The sequence below is a fragment of the Colletotrichum navitas genome, assembly GCF_030913465.1.
Source record: "Colletotrichum navitas strain CBS 125086 chromosome Unknown LY79scaffold_71, whole genome shotgun sequence".
NCBI classification, from domain to species: domain Eukaryota; kingdom Fungi; phylum Ascomycota; class Sordariomycetes; order Glomerellales; family Glomerellaceae; genus Colletotrichum; species Colletotrichum navitas.
The window spans coordinates 172141-195059 of NW_026850617.1; the positions used below are offsets into that span (position 1 = coordinate 172141).

A 22919-nucleotide genomic window follows, 5' to 3' on the forward strand; every position below is an offset into this window, starting at 1 on the left:
AATTGTTCAGACGAACTGCTACCCCTTCACAACTGTCAGACGTTCGATACTCTCCCCGGTGACTATCGAAGCTGCAACACCTGGCTTGTGCTCTTTGACTTGCTTAGGCTTGTTGTGATCAGAAGCCAAACCACTTGGTATTTTGCACAGACAAGATTTACACAAGAGAGCTGGCGTGTTTGACGGTCAAACCAATGTCGAGACGTCTGAAAAGTGTCGTTAAATTACATTCGTGGCTGGTGCCACAAATCTGCACGCCGAAGGCTACCTCGGCTACAAGATGAGTTTAAGGTTCTGCCTACCATCAGCTGGTGGTCAAATTGACATGCAGGAGCTGGACTGAAGGCAGAACATTGTGAATATAAATTACCAGATGTATCTTCAGTGCGACATGGTCCATTCCCACAAGGAAAGTGTGGTAGTCTACTCAAGGATTGCCTCAAGATAACCTACACCTTTTTCTCTATTTTGAAAAATTTCCTACAAAATACTAGCAACAGAATCAGAAGTGGAGATCAAAATGCGTGGCTTCGCTATCGTTGCTTCCGCCTTGTGCGTCACTTACGTTTCTGCTCAAGGAGCTACTTGCTTCGATGACCTCGACTGCGCTCTCACGGTATGGCTTCGACAATAATATGATACCTAATGCAATGCTGGATATTGCAGTAGACACTCAGTAATGCTGACCGTTTCCCCATAGGGCCAGGCAAATGCCAAGTGTGTAAGAGCACAGGCTGGTGGGCTCCTAGGGTAAGCTCGGAAACACAACCATCATCCACCCGTTAGGCAACGAAAACTAATGCAAATTTCAGAAACTGTGCAGGCAATGCTGCTACAGCGGCAGGAAAGACAACTGGCGCCGCGGCTCCGGGGAAAGCAAACGCAGCTAGTGAGAGGAAAGGTTCGATACTTGAAGCTAGGCAAGCTGCCGCTGCGCCGGCTGCATCACCCGCGGCGGACCCTATCGCCGCTGTTCTCGGCACAGCTGCTGGAGTTCTCAAGGGCAAGGGCGCTCAACCTGCCGGTGCCGCGGCTCCTGCTGGCTCTCAAGCCGCAGATCCTATCGGCGCTGTCCTTGGCACTGCTGCTGGAGTACTCAAAGGCAAAGGGGCACAGCCAGCTGCTGGAGCTGCCGCTGGACAGCAGGCCAACCCGCTGAACACTGTTCTGGGCGCCGCCGCCGGTGTTCTCAAAGGAAAGGGAGGTGCTCAACCTGCTGCCGCTGCTCCAGCTGCTGGCGCGGCCGCCCCTGCAGCTTCCAAGCCTGCTGCAGCCGCCCCAGCACCTTCGAAGCCCGCGGCGGCTGCCCCAGCACCTCCAGCGGCCCCAGCGGCTGGGAAGCCCGCTGCTCCTCCTGCTGCTGCTCCTCCTGTCGCCGCCCCTCCTGCCGCCGCCCCTCCCGCCGCTCCTCCTGCCGCCGCTCCTCCTGCCGCCGCCCCTCCTGCCGCCGCCCCTCCTGCAGCTAGCAAGCCCGCTTCACCCCCAGCTGCAGCCCCGGTCGGCGGACAGCCAGTTCCTGCTTCGCCTAGTAAGCGGGCTCGTCGCGTTCGTTTTTGAGGATACTTTCGGCACAACTACCTATCAAAGAAATGGTTTACAATCTGTTTGAGCTCATGTATCGGCTTATTCACACTGGTGTGACAAAGCAAATATCGAGGCATGTGTAACTTGTAGTGTTAGATTTCAATAGCATTTATTATTCTGACGACTCACGGTGGTAATCTTTCCCCCCACATCTCACGTTTCTCCTTCTATTTTCTCAATAAGATAGAGCAAGGGAATTCAGTTGCATGGTAAAACTTGAATGTCTATTGTAGATCGAGATGTAACTCTGTGAGTACTACAGTGCGACTGTGCGAGCCTAAAGGTTTGGTCTACATTCAGTCCTTATATGAAACTTGCTTTACATTTCGTTTACTTATAGGCTATCTCCATCAAGCAAATATGCTCATGGAAAGCATTGGGAGACTTGACTTTCCGGTTAATTACACCAAGAGCAATATTGACTTCGGTTTTCAAAAAACCGCTTCATTCACTCATATCTAAGTTATACGCCACAACGTCCCATGCAGGAAGCCTTCGGCCAGTACGCAGATAAGAGGGCTATGGGCTCAAAGTATACTTGATAAAGCAATAGAAGTCAATTAGGATAGCCTATGATGGAGGTTCGGACAGAGAAGACCCAAAGTCATAGACATTATCAGTCAAAGCTATTTTCAAGCCAGGGCTACATATTATAATTTCCATAACAATCAATAAAATCGACGGTAACGTCTATAGACAGGGGATGATGAAGCTCGAACAGTACTTAAGACCATACTAAATATCCGAGGCGTTCTTTCTGGTCCAGCTAGTCGTGGACCTCAACCTTTCTTTCAGTTGCCTCGACCCACATGTCTGAGATCACGAACAGTCCCATGCAATTCCGTGCTTTCCATGGTCGGGCCGGGTCGATAGGCGCTAACTGGAAGTGACGAAATATCTAGCGTGATATTCCAGTCTGACAATGCTTCGCACAATGTTAGTTTCGGCACCTACCTCGAAGATTGTCTTAGAGAGTTCCATCTGTGCTACTGGCTTTCCCAAACACATAAAGTTCCCGTGCCCGAAAACAAGGTCGTTGGTCCGAATCATGTTGGCGAGTTTATCAGCATCCCGCTCAAACCACCTCTCAGGTCGGAAAACCTTTGAATCGTTGCCGTATACCTTTTCACTTCGATGTATCGCGTAGGCCGAATACCCTATGCAGATACCGCCTGGGAGGTAGACATCCTCACCGTCAACCTTGACGATGTCACCTCCGGGTGGCGTGTCTCGCGAGAAGATGTTGACTACAGGGGGACGGAATCTCAGGGATTCGCGAATGATAGCTTGCAAATACGGTAACTTCCTTGCTTGTGCTAGGGCAATGAGACCTTCCCCTGTTCTTGGAGCGATCCCATCACGCACAGCACCATCAATTTCGCGCTGTAATTTCGCATAGACACGGCTATTGGCCATGATTTGTAGAATGACACCACGAATGGCAGCTGCGGTTGTGTCAGATCCTGCAATAACTTGCTCGAGTGCCTCTGATCGCAGCTCGTCACCCCTCAAACCATGACGGACAAATGATGCTAGCATATCGGACCGCTCGTCGGTATCGCTTCTCGTCCGTTCGTCAACGTGGCGGAAACATGCGGCAATCATCTTGCCAAAGCCGTTGTTGTCGGTAGGCGAGGGAGCAATGAACTTGCCGAAGAGAGGGGCCTGAGCTACCCAGCTGATACCTAGAGCAACTGCTAAGTTGACAGAAGATAAGCCCTCCTCGGTCGACTTTAGATAGTCGTCTACATCACTATCAGACTGCAGCATACCAAACGCTTTGCCTAGACCAACAGAACTGATCACATCAAGCGTGAAATACTGTATCTTTTTCGCCATGTCCATTGGCACAGTCTTGGTAGTAGATGAAAGATATTTTGTCCTGATTAGATGCAACAGCTCTCCTAGACGTTGGTCGATCGTCGGCTCGAGGTCAAAGTTCTCTTTGCCAGAGTACTGCAATCATATACAAGTTAGCTGAGATAGAACTTGAAACATGTGCTATCTGGTAAAATGTAAAAGGGAACCTGCCCCAGGAGCCATTTGTCTCCGCCTGATTTCATGTTTCTTATTGTCTGTCTGGGTAAAAACATTGTCCCTTCGGTACTCTACCCGACAAGCGTGGTAGTACCAGTCAGATCTCTTGTAGCCTGGATGTTTGTTCAAATGAGCCCAAACTTCTGGCGAAGATGTGACCAGCATTCCTGGCGCTATGGGTGCAAATGTGCCTGAGCCAGTGTTAGCCACAGGTCCAGACAAATTCATGTGAATCAGTCAAAAGCAAAGAATCAAAGTTGGGAATCATTTGGAAAAACGTACCGTACTTATCATTCATTTCCGCGTACCATTCATGGCAATTAGGGGTGAGAATTGCTCTGCTATGAAAGAGGTGGGTGATGCCAGTCCACCATGGCCCACCAAATTGCCTCAGTTTGGTATATAGAGTGATTCGCTTGATAACATATATACACGCCACAGCAAAGACAACCGGGGTGACTGCCCGTGTTAAAACCGAGACGAGAACACTCATCGTGTATTTTCTTTAGAGGAAAGGCAAAGAAAAATTAGCTCACACGGTGTGCTGAAGGTCCTGCTCTTAGGATCTTTATACTAGCACCTGATTCCCCGCAACGCATGCTTTGTTGGCTTCCTGTATCTCGATGGATTATGTCTCGGCTCACATCAACAAAAGCGGGCTGAAACCAATCAGAACACCGTCGACCGCAGACCCAGGGGAGCTAGAACCCCCCACTGGACGGATATGTTTATCCAGCTTACGGAGTACTTCCAACCGAATTTGTCGTCGCCAAAACCCTTCTATTGAAGAAGAACAGAACCAAGCAGCACAAGAAGCTGATCTACTAGAATGATAACATTGGTTTTGGGTGGTTGAATAGATTGGCATCGATTTAATATAACGATGCTAGTAAACGAGGCAAGCGCTTCTTTTCCCCAACCATCTATTTATTGACGGAGTCAATTGTTGCACCTTATTGATCTCGAAAGCGACCCCTTGACGTTGTGGGCGGGGATGATCCGGACCGGAGTACGTTAAGCATCTAGCTTAAGTTGTGTGTCGTGAAGCTGGGACAGCTTCGTGTGGCTGGTGCGAGTTAGAGACGCCACGAAGTGGCGTCTCCGAACCGATAGACCCACATTAGGAAGAGTATTTCTAGGCGATATTTCCCTCGTATGTAGACTTAAGAAAATCAACTACTTCTCTTCATAAATGCTTAGACGCTGCGGTTCATCACATTGTGCGTTATAAGTAAGGGGAAAAGCCCGGAGTGGTTGCACAGCCCCTGTTACCAAATAGCCGACCAGAAGTAAAGCCTTAAGGATTGGAAAGGTTAGAAAAGTTCAAAAGATCGAGTAGATTGAGTGTGCAATGCTGCAATTGACCCTGAATAACAACATTTCTCAAGTTATGAGATCTATGTAACCTTCCCAAATTGTTATCGGCATTAAACCCCCTTGCACGATGATGAATAAGGATAAGACGATCCCATTTCATACACAAAGGTGCAGAATTGACACACAGAAACTGCCGTACAAGCATTTCGCAGTTTGGATAGCGGGCCTCACAGTTATTCCGAATTAAAAACATGAGGGTTTAATAGGTACGTCAATTACAGAACGGGACGTATAGCTATATCACTAGATCTAACTTTCAACAGTATATAGGAACGTAGAAGTCGGCCATCCTCAGTATTTTCCTACTGTAAACAGTAATAAATAGATGTTCTAGCATCCTGAAAATAAATCATTGTATGTGAGGTACTTCATTCTTGGCATATGCATATGTTGTTTGTTAAAACATTATAATATACACTGTTCGGGCAACGTCCGGTCGTTTGTATGATTAAAGCTAGTTTAACCGCCTTGCATCGCCAAGTTCTCATTTTTATTAGACGGACTTTATTATTAAGTACCTATTAATTATTTGCAAGTGATCAGATTTTTGGCCTGAGGGCATTAGGATTCTCCTTCTGGAGCCTTGACTGTGAAGCTAGCCCAAATCTATCGCAGGGAGCTGGAAAAGGGCCTCCAATTTGACATCGGCAAGCGAAACACAATTCCTATAATTCTCTCACTGGTAACTAGCGCGGTAGGTGGTCCAGTAGCTGTGCATCCGCGTCTCTTGGCCAGTAGTGAAGTGAGTGAAGCAAGGGCTTGAATTTACATTAGTGAACGCTTCGTATTGATGAAGGACAAAAGGGATACTTACTCGTCAGAGTAGTCCATGTAGTTGGTGACAGGGTCGTCACCAGCCAGGCTGGGGCAGGTGTCACGACCGATCTCGCATCCGTAAGCCTCCTCGGACTCAAAAGGAGTGTCAGATACGTAATCACCGTTTCCACCACACTGGTAGCCCTCAAAAGTGTGATAAACTATGCGAGTTAAGATCAGAATTTTGATGTTCACATTAAGCCATGCAAGTGACTTACGTCCGAGCCAATGGCCGACTTCATGGGTTGCGGTGTGGCCAAGGTTGTACTGAGATAAGCTACCACCAGGAACGGAGTCAGAAAGAATAACTACACCGTCGTAGTAGAAAGCTGAGGATCCGGTAGTGACAGTTGTTGGGAAGTAAGCGTAGCCCAGGTATGGGGTGCCGGGTACGAAGTAGACGTTGAGATCGGCGTATGTGCCCTTACGGAGCGAACGCTTCATGGTCAACTCAGCCCTATCAGAAGCCCAGTTGGAGTTGATGGTCCAATCGGCACCGGCCTGGGCGAACTGGATGTCATGGGGGGCGTAAGCCTCATTCAAGACATCCAGCTGCTTATCTAGGGTGGCTTGGCTAAGGTAACCGCCGCTCACGGAGCTGGAAGTGGCAATGACGTGCCAGTAGACATTGACCGTGATAGGCGCAAGGCGTGTAGCATTGCCAGCAACTCGAGCGTTTTCCTCATTGAACTGAAGGCGTTGGGCAACCTCAGTCTGCTCCTCTGTAGGAGAAGGGGTACCGCAGGATCGCTGGGCAAGGGCGGCAGAGGCTGCCGCAAGGGCGGAAACGAGAAGAGTTTTGAATTGCATATTGGGAACGAGACCGGTCACCTGATTCGACTTGACTTGACTGGGTGAGATAAAGAAAGAGGGAGACCCTGATGGCTGTTACTTTGGTAGTTTAAATACAAACTCCCTTCGTTGATTTCACAAGTAAAGTCATATCGCAAGACTGAGCGCTTGCGAATTTGAACCTTCCTCAAAAGGATAAGGTCCGATGGGTAACAATATCACCTTGGCAGGCCTACTACGGTTGCGGCTACCAGGTATAGAGATAGTGGGACTACCGATCGATCAGCAAAGTACCAGCCTACCTGATCCTACGTCGTTCTTCTTCTCCAACTTCAAATCATTCCCTTCAAATCCAAGTTTCACCCCTGACTCTAGACTAAATAAGCAATATATACACACGACATTCTTATTACCTGTATTTTCCCAAGGTCTCTCTAGGGTTTGAGCTCTATAAAACGTTGATTTGTGCTATCAGATATAAGATATATTCAAAACTGATGAATATATAGCTATTTTCTCATTGCTTTTGTAAAGAAGGCTAATGGTCTATGTAGTTGGTCTTTGTAGAATACATTGAGAGAAGGTGGGTCGGTACTTTGAGGGGCTGAGGGCGATCCCGCTATCTCTGAGCCTGGTAACCACAATCGCCTACTACCCCGTTAAATGGGCCCGACTCAATTATTGTCCGGCCGGCACCTTTGGATTTGGTACGTGACTGGGCCCCTTTATCGTAAATGGCATCGGCACCTGCTCAGTCTGTCAGGTTACATGCTTTCATAAATTGACGATAGTGGGCAAACGGTTTGGGTGATAAGCCGATGGGCATCATGTGTTGGGTTGCCAAGATAAATAGCGGCTTTTGCAATCTATCAGGTAGCGCCAAGGCGGCGAACATGGCCATGAATGGCACATAGGCCTTTCTTCATGTAACGGTACGATCAAGCCTGGAAAAGAGTCCGCATCCAGCTGCCTCTTGCGCTTAGCATGAGCTCGTCATTGGCGGGCATTGTGTTCTGCCGAGCTCGATCGCACACTATCAAGTCTTGGCTTGCTTGGCGGTCTTGGCGGATGGCTTTGACTGTCGTTTTCTTAGATGTAGATTGGCTGAATGAAGCTTATTTTCCCTAGCATCTCTTGATGTGGAACAACGAGGATGTGACCTTCCTTAATATGGCGACTGGTCCACTATTTGTTCAAGGAAGTTGACTGGTAACCCCCGTGCTACTTCGGCCACATCCCGGGACTTCACTACTGCATCATTGCTTTTCCCAGGGTTAGATCAATCGATATCAATCTCTGTTCCCGTCTTGTCTGTCGGATAATGTACACGTTCGCGTAGCAGTATTCAATAGCTCTCTCGTCTTAATAGGGTAGGGTGTGGTGTGTCCCTACGCTTCGCTAAAAGACCCTCCAAAGGGTTGAATTGTAACAAGGAGTGTACTAGTTAGTATTTCTAGCTTTAGTAAATAAACCATTGACTGAAAAAACCTACATATCATTATCGATATAGTAACTTTGATGGAAGTATTCTAGGAAGGGACAGAATTAGTAATGATACTAGTATACTTACGTATAGTATACAGCCGTGTCTGTACGATGAACGTGACGCAGCTGTCTTACTAGGAAACTAACTACAATTTAATTAACTCGGTATTACTTTTAGTCGCTTATAGAAGATTGGCTTTGCTGTTTGACAGGCACCCTAAACCATATTCACAAGCTGGAAACTTGTTGGTACTGCCGCTGCTTCTTCTGATGCTGCGATTGCTTCTGCTACTGCCAGATTTCCAGTGTGATCTATTAAAATTAGTAATTTCATCATCCCACTTCTGAAAGTCTTGATGTGGGACGGAAAGGGAGGCTTCTGAGTACGGATAGCAGTTATTTCTCACACTTTGATTCATTCCTAGACTCCTAGCTAATGCATAGAGCCGATACTACTATTTGTAGATACACTGACAAGCCAAAAGTCTTGGAAGTGCGAGGTTTGATCGCTATGCTGCTGAGGGTCGTCCCCTAAAAGCAACATAAACCATGCACAACAACGGCGATGATGACATCGACAATAACAACCTCATTTCAACAAGACAAATCTAGTGGAGAGCACTCAGGATGCTAAGCCATATGCGTCATAGGTATCGAAATTCTTCTCATCATTGGCGCCGTTGTTTTCTTAGGGTCCTTCAGTAGACCTTCATGCATACCGCAAACGGAGGGTTTGTACAACCCCAGCGCTGGAATGCCGTTTGTTTTCAGACTGGACATCAAGGGTTATCACTATCACTGCCGCTATGCTACGGAAATGCTTACTCTTTCAGATAGGCGTTTCTGTTGCTAAGATGTGCTCTCTCTCATGATCCAAAAGGCCAGAGTTAGACCCAACCCTCTCTGCGATCCTTTGGAATCCGCACAAATGCAAGCGTCATCAATGCAGCGCAACTTGCCATTCCAATGCCGAGATAAAGAGCATTGCGATAATCTTGGACAAGAATCTTACCATTAGAATTTGTGTATACTTTCACTGTGCCGGCGAATCCTAAACCTATACTTAAGCCATATGACAGGAGCGTTCCAACAAAGGACCCAGCTATCCCTTGTTGACTTCGCTTGACATTATTGCTGGCAATGATTTGCGATGCAGTAAAGAGAAAGTCAGGCCCAAGTGCGCCTAGAATGAGTGTTGGAAATAACTGAGCCCAGTATATCTGCTGTTCTGGTATGGTGCAAACAAGGGCCAATGCCGCAGCGGACGCAAGCGAACCAATCGCCATAATATACTGAGCTGTCAAATGCCGGATCACAAGAGCAGAGAGAATGGCTGCAAATGCCCCTAAAACTGCGAGAGTAGTGTCAGAGGTGTTACAGTACTGAGTAGAGGAGTCTATAAATAGTGTAGTTAGGGGTTAATTATAACTATTTTCTAATCTACCTTCTCCTAATTCTCCTGTTCCTGTAAACTTTGCTTTTATATAACCCTTAGATAATAGTTTTCTTAGTTATAGCCCTATAGCTAGTAGTCCCCTAGTGCCCTTTACCTCTAGTACTTAATATAATCTTCCCCCCTTAAGGTCTTATCCTTAGGACCTTAAGTAGTGCTTTAGTAAGCCCCTAGGGCTTTACTACTACCTAGTATTTTAGAGGTGTCTAGGAATACCTCTAGGCTTAGTAGGTTACTAAGTAAATAGCTATTTCTTTAGCTAGCTAATTACTTTTAACTTTACTTTTATAGTTATTATAGTTTAACTAAGCTAAAACTATTACTTTTCTAAGGTTATAGTTATTTTTAGCTAAGTTATAAGCCTTTATTACTTAACTAGCCTTACTAAAGGTTACTTACTTTATAATAAGAATACTTTATTTACTTATAATACTTTTTTTACTTTTTTATTCTTTTAACTATAATACTTTCTTAAGTACTATATACCTTTAGTAGGCCTTTATTATATAGTTACTTTTTTTATTACTTTTATTTTTTTATAGCCTAAGCCTTAAGTTATACTACTTTTATAATAAAAGAGAGCCTTTATTTTACTTTTTAGTAGGCTATACTAGTAACCCTTTAGGTCTTATCTTTTTTTTTTTTTATTATTTTTTTTTTACTTTATAGGCTTAAGATACTATTATAATTTACTTTATTATTTTTACTTAGCCTAATTAAGTAACCTTTTTAGCCTTACTTTTTTTTTAATTTTTTTACTTTTAATTTTTTTTTTTTTAATAGCCTTATTTTATTATTATTTTTTATTTTTTTTATTTTACTACTACTACTATTATTACTACTACTACCTAGTAATAATAGTAATAATAATAGTACTAGTATTAGTACTAGCTTCTTTACTACTACTATATCTTTTTTTATTTTTACTAATACTTTTACTAATAATACTATTACTACTACTACTAGCTTTACTACTACTAGTCTTACTAACTAAGGTAGTTTTACTAGCCTTCTAGTGCCCTTTTTTACTTTATTTACTCTTTATTACCCTTATACTTATATTAAAGAAAATAAGCTTATTTATAATATACTTTATAACTACTATATTTACTAAATAACTAACTAGTATTCTAGTATATTAGGTGCTTATACTACTACTTTTCTTTACTATATAAAGACTACTTATATATTTTTTTTATACCTAGTACTTCTTTAGTATTTTCTTTTTAGTGTTTTAGCTAATATATTTTAGCTACTAGTAATAAGTATACTTATTATACTACTATATATAGTAAGCCTTATATTTTAGTATATTTACTTTTATTTTTATTATTTTTATAACTCTTAGTAACTATTAACTTTTTAAATAAGCTACTTATACTACTACTATAGCTAGTATTAAGCTATACTACCTCTTTAAGACTATAAACTATTTTACTAAGCCTACTTATATTTACTATAGTATTACTATATATTTACTTTCTCTAGTGTTCCCTTAGTAACCCTTTATACTAATATTAGCCTAGGATAAGATTAATAAGGCCTAGGTTATAGCTAAGAAGGCACTTTAGTGCTAAGTTAACTTAGCTAAGGCCCCTAATACTAAGTATAAGGCTAAGGCTAAAGAGAAAAAGTAGCTTCTTTACTAGTACTATATTATAGCCTTTAAGACTACTATTAACTTCTTTTACTACTAGGTTAAGCTAGCTAAGTTTATACTTTATACTACTAAGGTTACTACTATAGCCCTTAAGGCCTAGACTATTACCTTCTAAGAGTAAACTACTACTATTATAGCCTAGACTACCCTCTTTTTAGAGTAGTCCTAGACCTACTCCTAGGTTATAAGTATTTTTTCCTTAATATTTACCTAGTGCTCTTTTAGTACTTTTTATACTAGTTATTAACTTCTTTTTAGTATACTAGTAAGCTTAAATCTAAGGCTAATAAAGATAAAAGTAGTACTTTTATATCTTTTATATTTTTTACTTATAATAATAATAATAATAATAATAAGAATATTAGTAATAGTAATTTAGAGGATAATAAGTAAAGTAGTAAGTAAGCTTTACTACTACTACCTCTAGTGCCCCCTAGGCTTTTTTTTTATTTATTTTCTTTTACTTATTATAGCTTTTAAATACTTAGCCTCTAGGCTACCTATATTTCTTAGCCTTTATACTATAATAATTAAATCTTTAATCTAGTTATCCTTAGGCTAATCTTTACTTAGCTTAACTATACTTTTGTCTTCCTCTAGTAACCTTTTACTTATAGTTATATTATAATTCTTTTATAATATTTCTCTAAGGTTTCTAAGAGTTTTTTTTTTATTATACCTCTTTTACTTAATAAAGTACTACTAATTTTACTATAGCCTTTTATAGGCTATAATTTAATCTACCTTATATATATTTTCCTTTTTTTCCTTAATTAGTATTAGTTAAGGCTTTACTAATAATCCCTAAAACTTCTCTAGCTAAGATAAGGAGAAGATATTATAGATCTTATATTTAGTACTTATATTTATCTTATAGGCCTTACCTTTATTAACTACCTACTTTACTATAAAAAGGCTAAGGTACTTATCTAATAGCTTCTTAGATAGTCTCTTTTACTTAATAAACTTAGCTAATAGAAGGACCTTTTCTTTAACCTTAAAATCTATATTAGACCTCTTAGTATTATACTACTTCTTATAGGCCTAATTAACTACTTTTAATATCTTACTAATTATAGTTCTTTAGCTTTATAGTTACTTTACTCTCTTATAGGCCCTAGGGACCTCTGTTAGTCTTACCTTTACTAGATATATATTATATATACTCTATAGTATATAGCCTATTAGTGCTTTACTAGTATAACCTTAGTTATACTATACTATAAACTATTATAAATAAATTTAGCTATAGGTAACTATTTTACCTAGTTATTTACTTAATATTATAAAAGGCTTAGAAGTAGTATTTAATATTCTAGTTTTACTTCTTTATTTATTTATTAGTTTAAGGGTAATAGGCTATACTAAGCTTCTATTTAATAGCTAGCTAGTAATATACTACTGCTAAAAGTAACTTATAAATAAGGACTTATAATTTAACACTATTAAAGTTAAAAGTCTAAAATAAAGAAATACTTTATCTACTAAGAGGGTTACTAGCTAATCTACTATTAAGTTTCTTTAGTAAGTAAGTAAATAGTATACTTTATAAGCTTATTAACTATAACTAAGATATTATTATATATTTATTATTAAATCTCTTTAACTTTAGTAGCTTAGTAATAAAGTCTATAGTAACCTACTCTTATAGTTAGTTAAGTAGTAAAAGAGAAGCTAGTTTTCTATAAAATAAATAGTACCTTAGTTTTATATATTAGTAAATAGTATATATATTAATATACTTCTTAATATCCTTTTTTATTAATTTCTAAAGAATATTTATTCTATATATTTTATTATTTAGGTTACCTTTAGGTGCCCTCTTAATAGTTTATTATAAAACACTATAAGTAACCTTATCTTTATTATATATCCTTTAGTACTATAAGCCTACCTTAGTATTAAAGTAACTTATTCTTTTCTTTAGCCTAGTAACTTCTTAGTTATTATTACTTTTAGACTAAATCTATTTATCCTCTAGTTATACTATAATAACTTCTTTTTCTAGGGTAATAGTAAGTTTCTCTAGGGCTACTATATTTTAACCTAGTAGTCTACTACACCTAATTACTACTACTTTTTTTAAACTTACTAAAGAAGTTCTCTAAGAATATACTTTATACTTCTTTTTTTTCTTTTTACTAAGCTAATAGTCTAGCCTTTATAAAAGCCTATCTACTATATTATCTTTACTTAGTAATATTTAATTTTAAAATTAAATAATAAAAGGTCTTATAGTAACCTAGCTTAGTAGCTATTAAGTTATAGCTTAGCTACTAAGTAGTAGTGCCCTAGGTAGTCTATTAGGAATATAATATAGTACTAGGTGTATAAGAGATAGTGCCTCTAATATATAGTACTTCTTAAATTATAAGTAACTTAGCCTCTAGTGCTCTATAGTATAGCTTTACCTCTAGAGTTTTTATAATATATAAGCTATAAGGACTAGGCTCCTTATAAAGCTAGCTTAGTACTACCTTTATTATAAAGTTAAATATATTTATTTAACTTAAATAAGTAATATAAGGTTAAAATACTATAAGATAAAAGTATAAGTAAATATAGTGTAGATCTTATAAAAGGCTTTTTAGCTTTCTTTATAATTACTTACTCTCCTACTGCCTTAGTAGATAGTTAGTTAGTAAAAAGGAATATACTTTAGAATAGTTCTTAATAAACTACTTATAAAAATTTATAAACCCTAGGAAGGTCTATATCTTTTATACACTAGTAAGTAGTAGCTACTAAGTAATTACTTTTACTTTCTTTTATTTTATTAAAATACCTTTATTAGATACTATAAAACCTAGGAAGCTAATAGACTTAGTATAAAAAAAGTACTTCTTAAGGTTAATATATAGCCTTATAGTGTTTAACTAGCTTAGTACTATCTTTACTACCTTTATATAGCTCTCTTTATCCTCTATAAAGATTAAGATATTATCTAAATAAATAATATAGATAATATCTACTAGACTTACTAAGGTATTATTAATATAGGATTAGAATATTATAAATATATTAACTAGCCTAAAAGTATAACCTAATACTTATAGTGTCTATAGTAAGTATAAAAGGCTATTTTTATTTATTTTTACTATAGATCTTTACCTAGTAGTATATATCCTTAAGGTTTAGCTTTATAAATTATATTACTTTTACTAGATAGTCTAGGATTTCCTTTATTAAGGGTAGTAGTACTTAGTTCTTAATAGTAATCTTATTAAGCCTATAATAGTTAATATAGAAGTAAAGCTTGCCTTTTTTTTAAGTATAAATAGAATTAGTACTTTACTAGTAACTTTAAGAGCTATATTTAGCCTTTAGCTAAGGATTTATTAATATACTTTTTTAGTTTTTTAGTTTCTTTTTTACTAGTAGGTAAATAAGGCTAAATAGTAGTACTATACCTAGTTCTAATTCTATTATATATATTTATATATTATCCTTTACTAGCTTTACTACTAGGTCTATATTAAATATATAGGCCTATTCTTTATATTCTTTAGTATTATAGCCTCTATATTACTAGCTTTACTAGCCTTTTATCCTTCTTTAATATATAAGTAGGTATTTCTAGTGCCTCCTTAGTGTTTATACCCTAGGTATTAGATTATAGGGGGTCTATAAGGACTACCTTAGTATCCTTTAAAGCCTTCTTAACTACCTTTTAGCCTTATATAAGTTAAATATAGTTTTTACCTAGTAAATAGGTCTAGCTAATTATTTTTACTTAAGGTTAAGCCTTATTACTTACCCTTAGGGGATCTCTAGAATAATATTATATTCTCTTATATTACTTACTTATAAAGTATAGCTCTATATCCTTAATATTCTAATATTATCTTTTACTTTTAACACTATTTTCTTTAAACTATAGTCTAAGGCCTTACCTTTCTATATACTTTATAGTAGTAGTCTCTCTCTATAGACTACTAGTAGCCTCTTTATATATAATATTCTTTAGTATATAAGGTTTTTATTTACCCCTAGGTTAATTAATGCTTTCTTTTTCCTTTATATACTACTTATCCTAGTATAAAAGTCTACCTTAAATTAGTAGTATAGTCTTTTTTCCTAGAGTAATTAGATAATATTAACCTTTATTACTTTTATTATATACTATTTACTTAAGTGTCTAGGCTAACTATACCTATAGTACTTCTTTTAGTATAGCTAGCTAATAAATACTTTAGCTTACTATAGTTAAAGTAAGTTAAGGAGTACTATAGCCTAGTTAAAAGTAAGTAGTTACCTTTTTCTTTTTTACCTTTAAGGCCTCTAGTATTAGTATTAATATACCCTAGGTTATTATAGGTATAGATATAGAGTATATAGACTAAGGCTTTATTATAAAGACCTTTATATTAAGACTTAGTAGTATAGCTAAGGCTTACTAGTCTTTTTACTCCTAATTTTACTTTTACTAGTCTACTAGTTTATTTTTAGTATAGGCTTTAGCTAGTGTCTTAGCCTATTATATAGTATTATTAAAGGCTTATTATATCTTTAGTATTCTCTAGGCTAATATATAGCTCTTTAGATTAAGTAATAACTAGTTAAGTATATAGACTACTTATTATCTTTTAGCTTATAAGTTAAGGCACTTTATTTAATAGTCTTATACTTATTAATAAATTACTAGTATAACTAGTTAACTTTTACTTTATATTATTAAGCTTTACTACTATACTAAAGGCCTATATATTAGTATTAGTAATATTATTTTTTAACTAAGTCTTTATTACTTTTAAGTTACTCTCTTTATTTAGCTATTATAGTAGGCTTTAATATACTTTTACTATTTATACACTAGGTTACCCTTTAGTATAAAGCTAGTATACTATACTTTACTTTAGTTATCTTTAAATTTTTTTTTATAACTTTAAATTATCCTTTTAGCTTAAATAAGAAGTCCTAGAGGTTATTTTATATACCTTTTTATATTAGATTAAAGGTAATTACTTTAATAGTGTATTAATATAGTAGTACTTATACTTTAGCTAAAAAGTAGTAGCTAGGCCTAGTGTATTATATACCTCTTTAATAAAGGCTTTATTTATTAAAGCTAAAATCTAGTTAACTATTTTTCTTTTTTTAGCTTTTTTTACTTACTTTTCTAGAAGGTACTTAAGCTTTTTTTTTATTATTTCTTTAAGGTTACTTTAGAGCTATTATTATACTAGTAGGCCTTTGTTCTCTGCCTACGCCTAGGTATTACTACTATCTAAGGTTAGTTGCCTAAAGGTAACACTTATACCTTACTAAGCAGCAGCTTAAGTATTAAAGGGTAATATTATAGCTCTAATAGTTAGTACGCCTAGGGATAAGTAGAGATTAAAATATATTAAAGGTGTTATAGTACTAAGTAAAGGAGTCTATAAATAGTGTAGTTAGGGGTTAATTATAACTATTTTCTAATCTGCCTTCTCCTAATTCTCCTGTTCCTATAAACTCTGCTTTTATATAACCCTTAGATAATAGTTTTCCTGGTTGTAGCCCTACAGCTGGTGGTCCCCTGGTGCCCCCCACCTCTGGCACCTGACAAGTAGTATAACCAGCGCCGTTTAGGAATAGGGAATAATGCCGAAGTTGAAGATTCCACAAATTGATATACCAGACGATGATGCCGAAATCCATTAAAGTGAAGAAAGCAGACACAATCATCCAGCCGAATGCTGGCGCTTTCTAAATATCGAACGGTAGGATGGGATCCTTGGCAAACTTGGATTCCTACACAGCAAACGTAGTAATATGCAAGATTGGAACTATTAATAGCGTATATTCTTACGATTCATCCCGGCCGACGTTAGGCGCTTGACTAGATTTCTACCTTCCAGTGGATGGTTCTTCAAGGTGATGGGAAGGAGGGCCGACTTACTTGTTCTCAGTACTGCTTTGGTCACTTAATCTTTCTTCAGTCGCCACCAACAAGATGGATCACCAAGCAGTCCAGCTGTTGTGGTCACCCTGAATACCATTGGGGCCTATTCGGTTCAGGTGCCTCTCCTCTCTTCCTACGGAGCAAGCAAAGCCGCGTTAGCTCGATGGTCGAAACTAACATCGGTGAATGTACCCGAACACGTGGCTCGCTTCCTTTCTGTTCATCCCGGTGCAGTAAAGACAGATATGGGCAACAAATCTGGTCTCGATGGTGTGCTTCCAAGTACCGATCCAGCTCTCGCCGAGACTTTGTTGTCTGGGCGGTGACTGAGGAGGTAAAGTTCCTTTCTGGTCGGTTCGCCTGGGTTAATTGGGACGTTGAGCAGCTTGTGGCCAAGAAGGAGGAGATTAGGGCTAAAGATTGATTGCGTACTAGCCTTTTGGATTAGTTTTCTTACTATGTGTCGGTGTCTTCCGAGCTTAACAGGATGGTATGTCAAGTTAGGTCGATTCGTGGAGTGAGGAGAGTTGTTGAATCAGAAATTACCTATGTTTAACTTGATCTGTCCAGTGTGCCAGTTCCCATACCATATCGCTTTATCAAAGATTAATGTACCAGTTATCCTGTCATGGAGTTCGCAAGAAGTGAAGCACGAAGCAGGATGGAGGCATTGGCTATTACACTACAGCTAACACAAATCCTATCTAATCTCCATAAGTAACAAGATCAAGTTTCAGGTTCTCTAAGTGGAGAACCCTTAAAGGATGTTTTATGGCACACCAGCAGCAGCTCAGTGTTCAAGCTGATAAAGGACCTTGATCAGTAGAAAGGATGCTTATGACGTTATTATCACACCACAAAAGGTTACCTGCCGCTGCACTTGAGTTGATCACTTTCAATATAACTAGGGCCTATTTGGTTCGAGTGCCTCTCCTCTCGTCCTACGGAGCAAGCAAATCCGCGTTGGCTTACTGGTTGGAACTGATTTTGGTGTAGGTGGGTCAATACTTTACTGACTCGAGTTCAATCTTGTATTTTGTATGCCTGTTAACCGCAGCCCACAGGATACAATAAATACACATTATTTCAACCCTGCTGTTCGCTTGATTTGATAATGGTTTATGAGGATGCGCGATTTTTAAGTGGTTCAGATGTGGGGTGGCGGAGTTAGTGTTCTAAGCGTGCAAGGCTTACAGATATTTAAGAAGGGGATAGTAGAAGACTCTTTACCCATCTTTAGGCGTACAATCCCCGAGATTCAGCTTCTAACCATAATACAAGACCTAAACTTATACTATTCCTACCCTGACCAGAATTCTTTTATACGCAGTTCTCCAGCCCTGTTCGCTTCATTGTACCTAGACACTATGCGGTCTTTTCGACTCAATAACAAACCAAATGAAGGCCTCTATTTTCGATGGGCAGACAGAGCCCGACTTCAAAGCCCTAGGGATTTCATCAAGAGCACTGTCTTCGTGTTCGTGGTGGCGGTTTCTTTCTCGTTAGGAATTGGATACTGGGTTGGAAATGGATTGCGTCACACTGAACGGGATATATCTCAGACCATCAGATGTAAGAGACCTTGCTTCCTGGGAAGTTTCCGAGTCACTAATATACACCAGTGAGTGAAGTTGTTCAACGTTTCCAAGAAAACAGTTCATTTATTGGGCGCCCAGACCGAGAAAGAAACCGTGCATGGGATAGTTTGTTTGTAGAGGGCGGCGGATTTTTCGTCCATCCCTCCATAGCACCAGAGAGGTCTGTCTTCTCGACATTCCATCAAATGCACTGTTTAGTGAGTGAAGACCGTCCTGTTCAAATTTCTTCTCTAACTATGAGCATAGGAGCAAATCTGGAGGAGCTGGTGGCTCCTCTATGACCAAAAATACGGAACACCTGCTGAAACAGACCAAAGCCAAAGGAGGACAAGCCATCTGCATGCCCCCGATGACAGTGGACAACATCATCATCAGGGCGCAAAACCTGCCCATTTCAATCACTGCGTTGAGCTGATTCGTAATGTCCTCATGTGTCAGCCTGATTTAACCGTTGAGGTTGCGGATCCTCAGACCGGTGGGGTAACGGGCTTTGACACCGAACACCGGTGCCACAACTGGAACGATTTGCTGAGTTGGACAAAGAAACAGCAAGTAATGCTGTAGCTCCAGAGGTAATTATTCGTTTTAGTTCTAAGATACACTAGTTTGAAAACCATTTCTATATTGTATCACTTGCCCCATTTTGCCTGCACTTCAACAGCTATTTGCAAAACAGAGGTGTGCTTTGATATAGCTAAGCTAAGCAGGTAATGCTAATGTTCACCATGGGCTTACGCAAACTAGTGACAAATCCAGTATTTAGAAAACTGTTCACATCTTCTCGCTAGCCCCCCCGACTTTATTATAAAATGGACACCACCCTCTCATCCACTCAGCTGGAAAACCGCTCGCCCAAAGGCAGCTACGTTCAAAATGCCCCTCTACGACGTCGAGTACGTAACTCCGCTTACCTACGCCCAGCAAGAGCAGCTGGCCAACGCCTTTACCGCCGCACACGCCAAGCGTTTCAACACGCCGCGCTTCTTCGTCAACGTCCGCTACATAGACGTCAATAGCTAGATTGTATTCCGCGGCGGCGTCCGTCGCAATTACAATCGTGTGATCCTGCGCACCGGGGCGGGCAGCAATCGTACCAATGATGTATACTTGGAGCACTGCAGACAGATCGTGGAGGAGTGGAAGAGAGTGGTGGGCAGGGAGGGGGAGCAGGGGCTGCGGACGGTGTGGGCCCTGGAAGCTGTGACGGCAGCTCTGGAAGCGGGCATTGGCAGGCCAAAAGTGAGTATTGCCTTTTACAGTTGTTTTATTGACCGTTTCGGTTTAGCTGATGGTAAAATCTCCCGGCAGACAGACGAGGAAGACGAGTGGGTGCAGGCGAACATGGTACAGTTCCAAGAACTGGCTGCAGCAGGTGACGAGGATTACATCGAGCTCTTAAGGGAACTGGACGGAAGGGAGGCGGACTGACTCACTCTTGTATAGCGAACATGAGAAAATAAAAATCATATTAGAGGGCCTGTTCAAGCCCTTTGGAAGTCCCTGCGTTGATTGGGGACAGGCTTCTTTAGATAACACAACTTCCTGACAAAAGGACAGAAGGAAACACAAGCCTATTTGCCTCTTCTAAAATCACGTACATTACCTAAGCTGTTATGCGGTCTTTTAGAGGTGTGATGACAATTACTGATGGAGATGAGGTGGTCCAGGCCCTTGCGCTTTTCGTTGGGGTGTGTGAGGCCCTGAGCTCCTTCGGACGCTATGCTTACCCAAACACAATCTCGCTAACATTCTCTCTCCTAATATACATAAGATTCTAACCTGTAGGAGTTTGTTATGTTCATCCCGTTGCTGCGATTTAGTCTCTCTCTTCTGCTAAACTATACGCATGCTGGGATAGAAAAAGCCATGGCACCGGGCGCGATTTGCCAGTTTGCCCTGCCGGACAAGGAAGCGCCGATGAGAGCATCTGGGAGGAGGTCGACTCTCTATTCCCTCCAATAGACGACGACCCACTTTAATCTCCACTTCCGTCCCACGCACTAATAGGTATCCAAGGCAAGAGCGCTCGGTGCGGCCGGTCGTATAAACCAGCAAATCGGATGAGGGCACGAAGCAGCGCTGCTGCGTCAGATCGGGGGTCGTAGGAAATCCGATGGACGTGTTATTGCCTCACTTTGCCACTTCTAAGGGAATGCAAATACGGAGACCCCAGCAAACGAAGTAGCTGACTATTCAAGACGCTTAGAGGGGTGTGGCGTGGTAAGCAGTGTAGTTGGGTTTATTAGTAACTTCTCCCGATTAGCTAACTAAATGTGCCCCACTATAATCGACCCTTACCTATAAGTACCATTTGTCAGCATCGTGAGACGATGTTCTGTTCTCGTTAGCCAGTGTCGAACTCGCTTCTTTCCAGGTAATCTTTGATTTTGGCAGTTCATGGCAAGATGTCCATTCGACGAGAATCATGCGAGCCGTGCTTCCGGGGACGACGGAAGTGCGACCTGGCCTATCCTGTCTGCCAGCGATGCCAACAGACCAACAAGGCATGCCACTACGTGTATTCCCCGCCACTGGCGAGAGGCAAGACAGCGGGTGCAGTCCATCCCGGTGCTCTGCCCACCACCGCTGAGATGGACACCGTTGGCTTGGCCCCTTACAGGTAGATCGGACCAGATTCTAATCCAGTCAATCACCACCTTTTCAGCTTGACCACGGAGACGGCATGAATCAATTAGCGAAGTTGCAACATCCGACAGTCCCCAGAACGCTTGGTATGCTAGGCAATTCGCAGCAAATGTTAAGTCCAGCGGACAGCAGATGGGACTTCTACCAGTTTCGGGAGTCCCCGCGCACATTTGCAGAGCAAGCAAAAACAATGTTCATCCACCCAGGCTTGTTCCATAGTACCTTACCTCTGCCGCTACGCACAGCCTTTGGCATCTGCGCCGGGGCCATCTCGATGAACGAACACACTCGGAAAGTTCTGTTCAAAGTAATCGCCGCTGAAGTGTCGGGTATGCTCTCCCTCACGGTGGGGATCACGCTGCTCGGGAATCTGGCTAGGCTCCAAGCCACCGTGCTCTACCAGATGATCAGGTTCTTTAAGGGCGGGCTCGAGGAACGAGTTCTCGCAGAGCGGCAGGAATTTGTCGTCAGGTGTTACGCACTGAAGCTTCTGCAGCGCGCAGATCACGAGCTTCCGGCTGTGCAGCCAAGGTGGGAGGCTTGGGTCCTCGCCGAGAGCATCCGACGGACCGCCGTCGTAGCCTTCAAGCAGTATTCGCTGTATTGGATCTTCAAATACGGCACCTGCATAGAACGCAGAGGGCTTTTTATGCTGCCAGTGTCCACCAAGCCGTACGCCTGGGCCTCTCGCAAGATCTACTTGCGGCATGAAGATCGAGACCATACCACCACGTACGGCGAGTTTCGGAACACTTGGGCGGCTGCGCCGAGGGATGATGTTGATGAGTTTGAGAAGATGCTTTTGATGAGCTGCAACGGCATGGAAGATTTCCGGGTCTTGCTCGACTGTCCAAACCCCGAGGGTTAATCAGAGGGCACGCGGTTTATTAATAAGTCGCGGGAACGGCTCAGAGGCCCGCAGCGAAGGCTAGCCAGTCGCACAGAAACTAACTAGGAACCCCATATGTCAGGTTTGTTGACAGCTTCAGAGTGAGATTTTCCGTCTTCTAATCTATGCTTTTATCGTGGGAGAGGGTGATGCCTGCGGGTGCTACCGCTGGTCCTTGTTCCTACCTCAATGTGAAATTTCAGCATTGCCTCAGCTCATAGGCAGAAAGGAATGACTCGCGACGCAGCTTCACTTCACCTACCCATTCAAGAAAGGAGGAGACAAAGATTAACATTGTAAAAGCAGGGCTCGTTAATTGCAATATCAAGGATGGACATTTATTCTCTATACGTCCCCCCTACATCTCTTTGTCTAGAAATAGGTGTGCATGATCAGATATAGGGCTAGGGAACTGCTTCAGAGCTGCTGCATAGCTAGGGAGGTTAAGCAGGACAACGAAGGCTACTGTAGTATTGGAAAGCCTAACGCTACACAGTATTAGGTCTTGTGTGTATAGAGGATCTAATGTGGAGATGCTTATAATGTATTTACTTAATGTCATCGCTGTGAGCTGATTCAAACTGGATTTCTAATTCTAGAGAATTTGGTTTGTAATAATTCCTGTGTATTTGTTGTTGTAGTTGAGTGGGCAGAAGTGGATTCCCATTGCGGACATAAGTGGGGCTGCTTTGCGTGTT

At 40.7% G+C, this 22919-nt stretch overlaps 7 protein-coding genes across 7 annotated transcripts; 4 read left to right on the plus strand and 3 right to left on the minus strand.

Annotated features, from left to right (window-relative positions):
• Positions 1–386: 386 nt before the first annotated feature.
• Positions 387–1837, plus strand: LY79DRAFT_662029 (uncharacterized protein; the record flags this gene model as incomplete). Its single annotated transcript, XM_060562801.1, has 4 exons — positions 387–616; positions 701–750; positions 813–1528; positions 1818–1837. Exons 1-4 carry the CDS (start codon positions 521–523, stop codon positions 1835–1837), a joined length of 882 nt encoding a protein of 293 aa, XP_060410260.1. The 5' UTR covers positions 387–520.
• A 513-nt stretch (positions 1838–2350) lies between these two features.
• LY79DRAFT_652350 (cytochrome P450) lies at positions 2351–4211 on the minus strand (the record flags this gene model as incomplete). The annotated part of the gene is made up of 4 exons (XM_060562578.1): positions 3904–4211; positions 3616–3812; positions 2539–3540; positions 2351–2482 (listed from the first exon to the last, which is right to left on the minus strand). The coding sequence occupies exons 1-4, from the start codon at positions 4112–4114 to the stop codon at positions 2351–2353; spliced, it is 1542 nt and encodes a 513-aa protein (XP_060410261.1). The 5' UTR covers positions 4115–4211.
• A 1337-nt stretch (positions 4212–5548) lies between these two features.
• LY79DRAFT_361375 (extracellular metalloprotease) lies at positions 5549–6638 on the minus strand. The gene is made up of 3 exons (XM_060552740.1): positions 6033–6638; positions 5813–5975; positions 5549–5756 (listed from the first exon to the last, which is right to left on the minus strand). Exons 1-3 carry the CDS (start codon positions 6622–6624, stop codon positions 5675–5677), a joined length of 837 nt encoding a protein of 278 aa, XP_060410262.1. The 5' UTR covers positions 6625–6638; the 3' UTR covers positions 5549–5674.
• A 2340-nt stretch (positions 6639–8978) lies between these two features.
• On the minus strand, positions 8979–9440 carry LY79DRAFT_523216 (uncharacterized protein; the record flags this gene model as incomplete). Its single annotated transcript, XM_060555511.1, has 1 exon — positions 8979–9440. A coding segment is annotated over one exon (462 nt), but the record flags the coding sequence as incomplete, so codon positions are not given.
• Positions 9441–18781: 9341 nt separating this feature from the next.
• On the plus strand, positions 18782–19250 carry LY79DRAFT_523286 (uncharacterized protein; the record flags this gene model as incomplete). The annotated part of the gene is made up of 2 exons (XM_060555519.1): positions 18782–18883; positions 18933–19250. Coding segments are annotated over 2 exons (420 nt in total), but the record flags the coding sequence as incomplete, so codon positions are not given.
• A 309-nt stretch (positions 19251–19559) lies between these two features.
• LY79DRAFT_593117 (uncharacterized protein) lies at positions 19560–20114 on the plus strand (the record flags this gene model as incomplete). Its single annotated transcript, XM_060561515.1, is given in 3 exon segments — positions 19560–19694; positions 19707–19925; positions 19995–20114. 3 exon segments carry the CDS (start codon positions 19560–19562, stop codon positions 20112–20114), a joined length of 474 nt encoding a protein of 157 aa, XP_060410265.1.
• A 977-nt stretch (positions 20115–21091) lies between these two features.
• On the plus strand, positions 21092–22200 carry LY79DRAFT_523222 (uncharacterized protein; the record flags this gene model as incomplete). Its single annotated transcript, XM_060555512.1, has 2 exons — positions 21092–21286; positions 21352–22200. 2 exons carry the CDS (start codon positions 21092–21094, stop codon positions 22198–22200), a joined length of 1044 nt encoding a protein of 347 aa, XP_060410266.1.
• Positions 22201–22919: the final 719 nt, after the last annotated feature.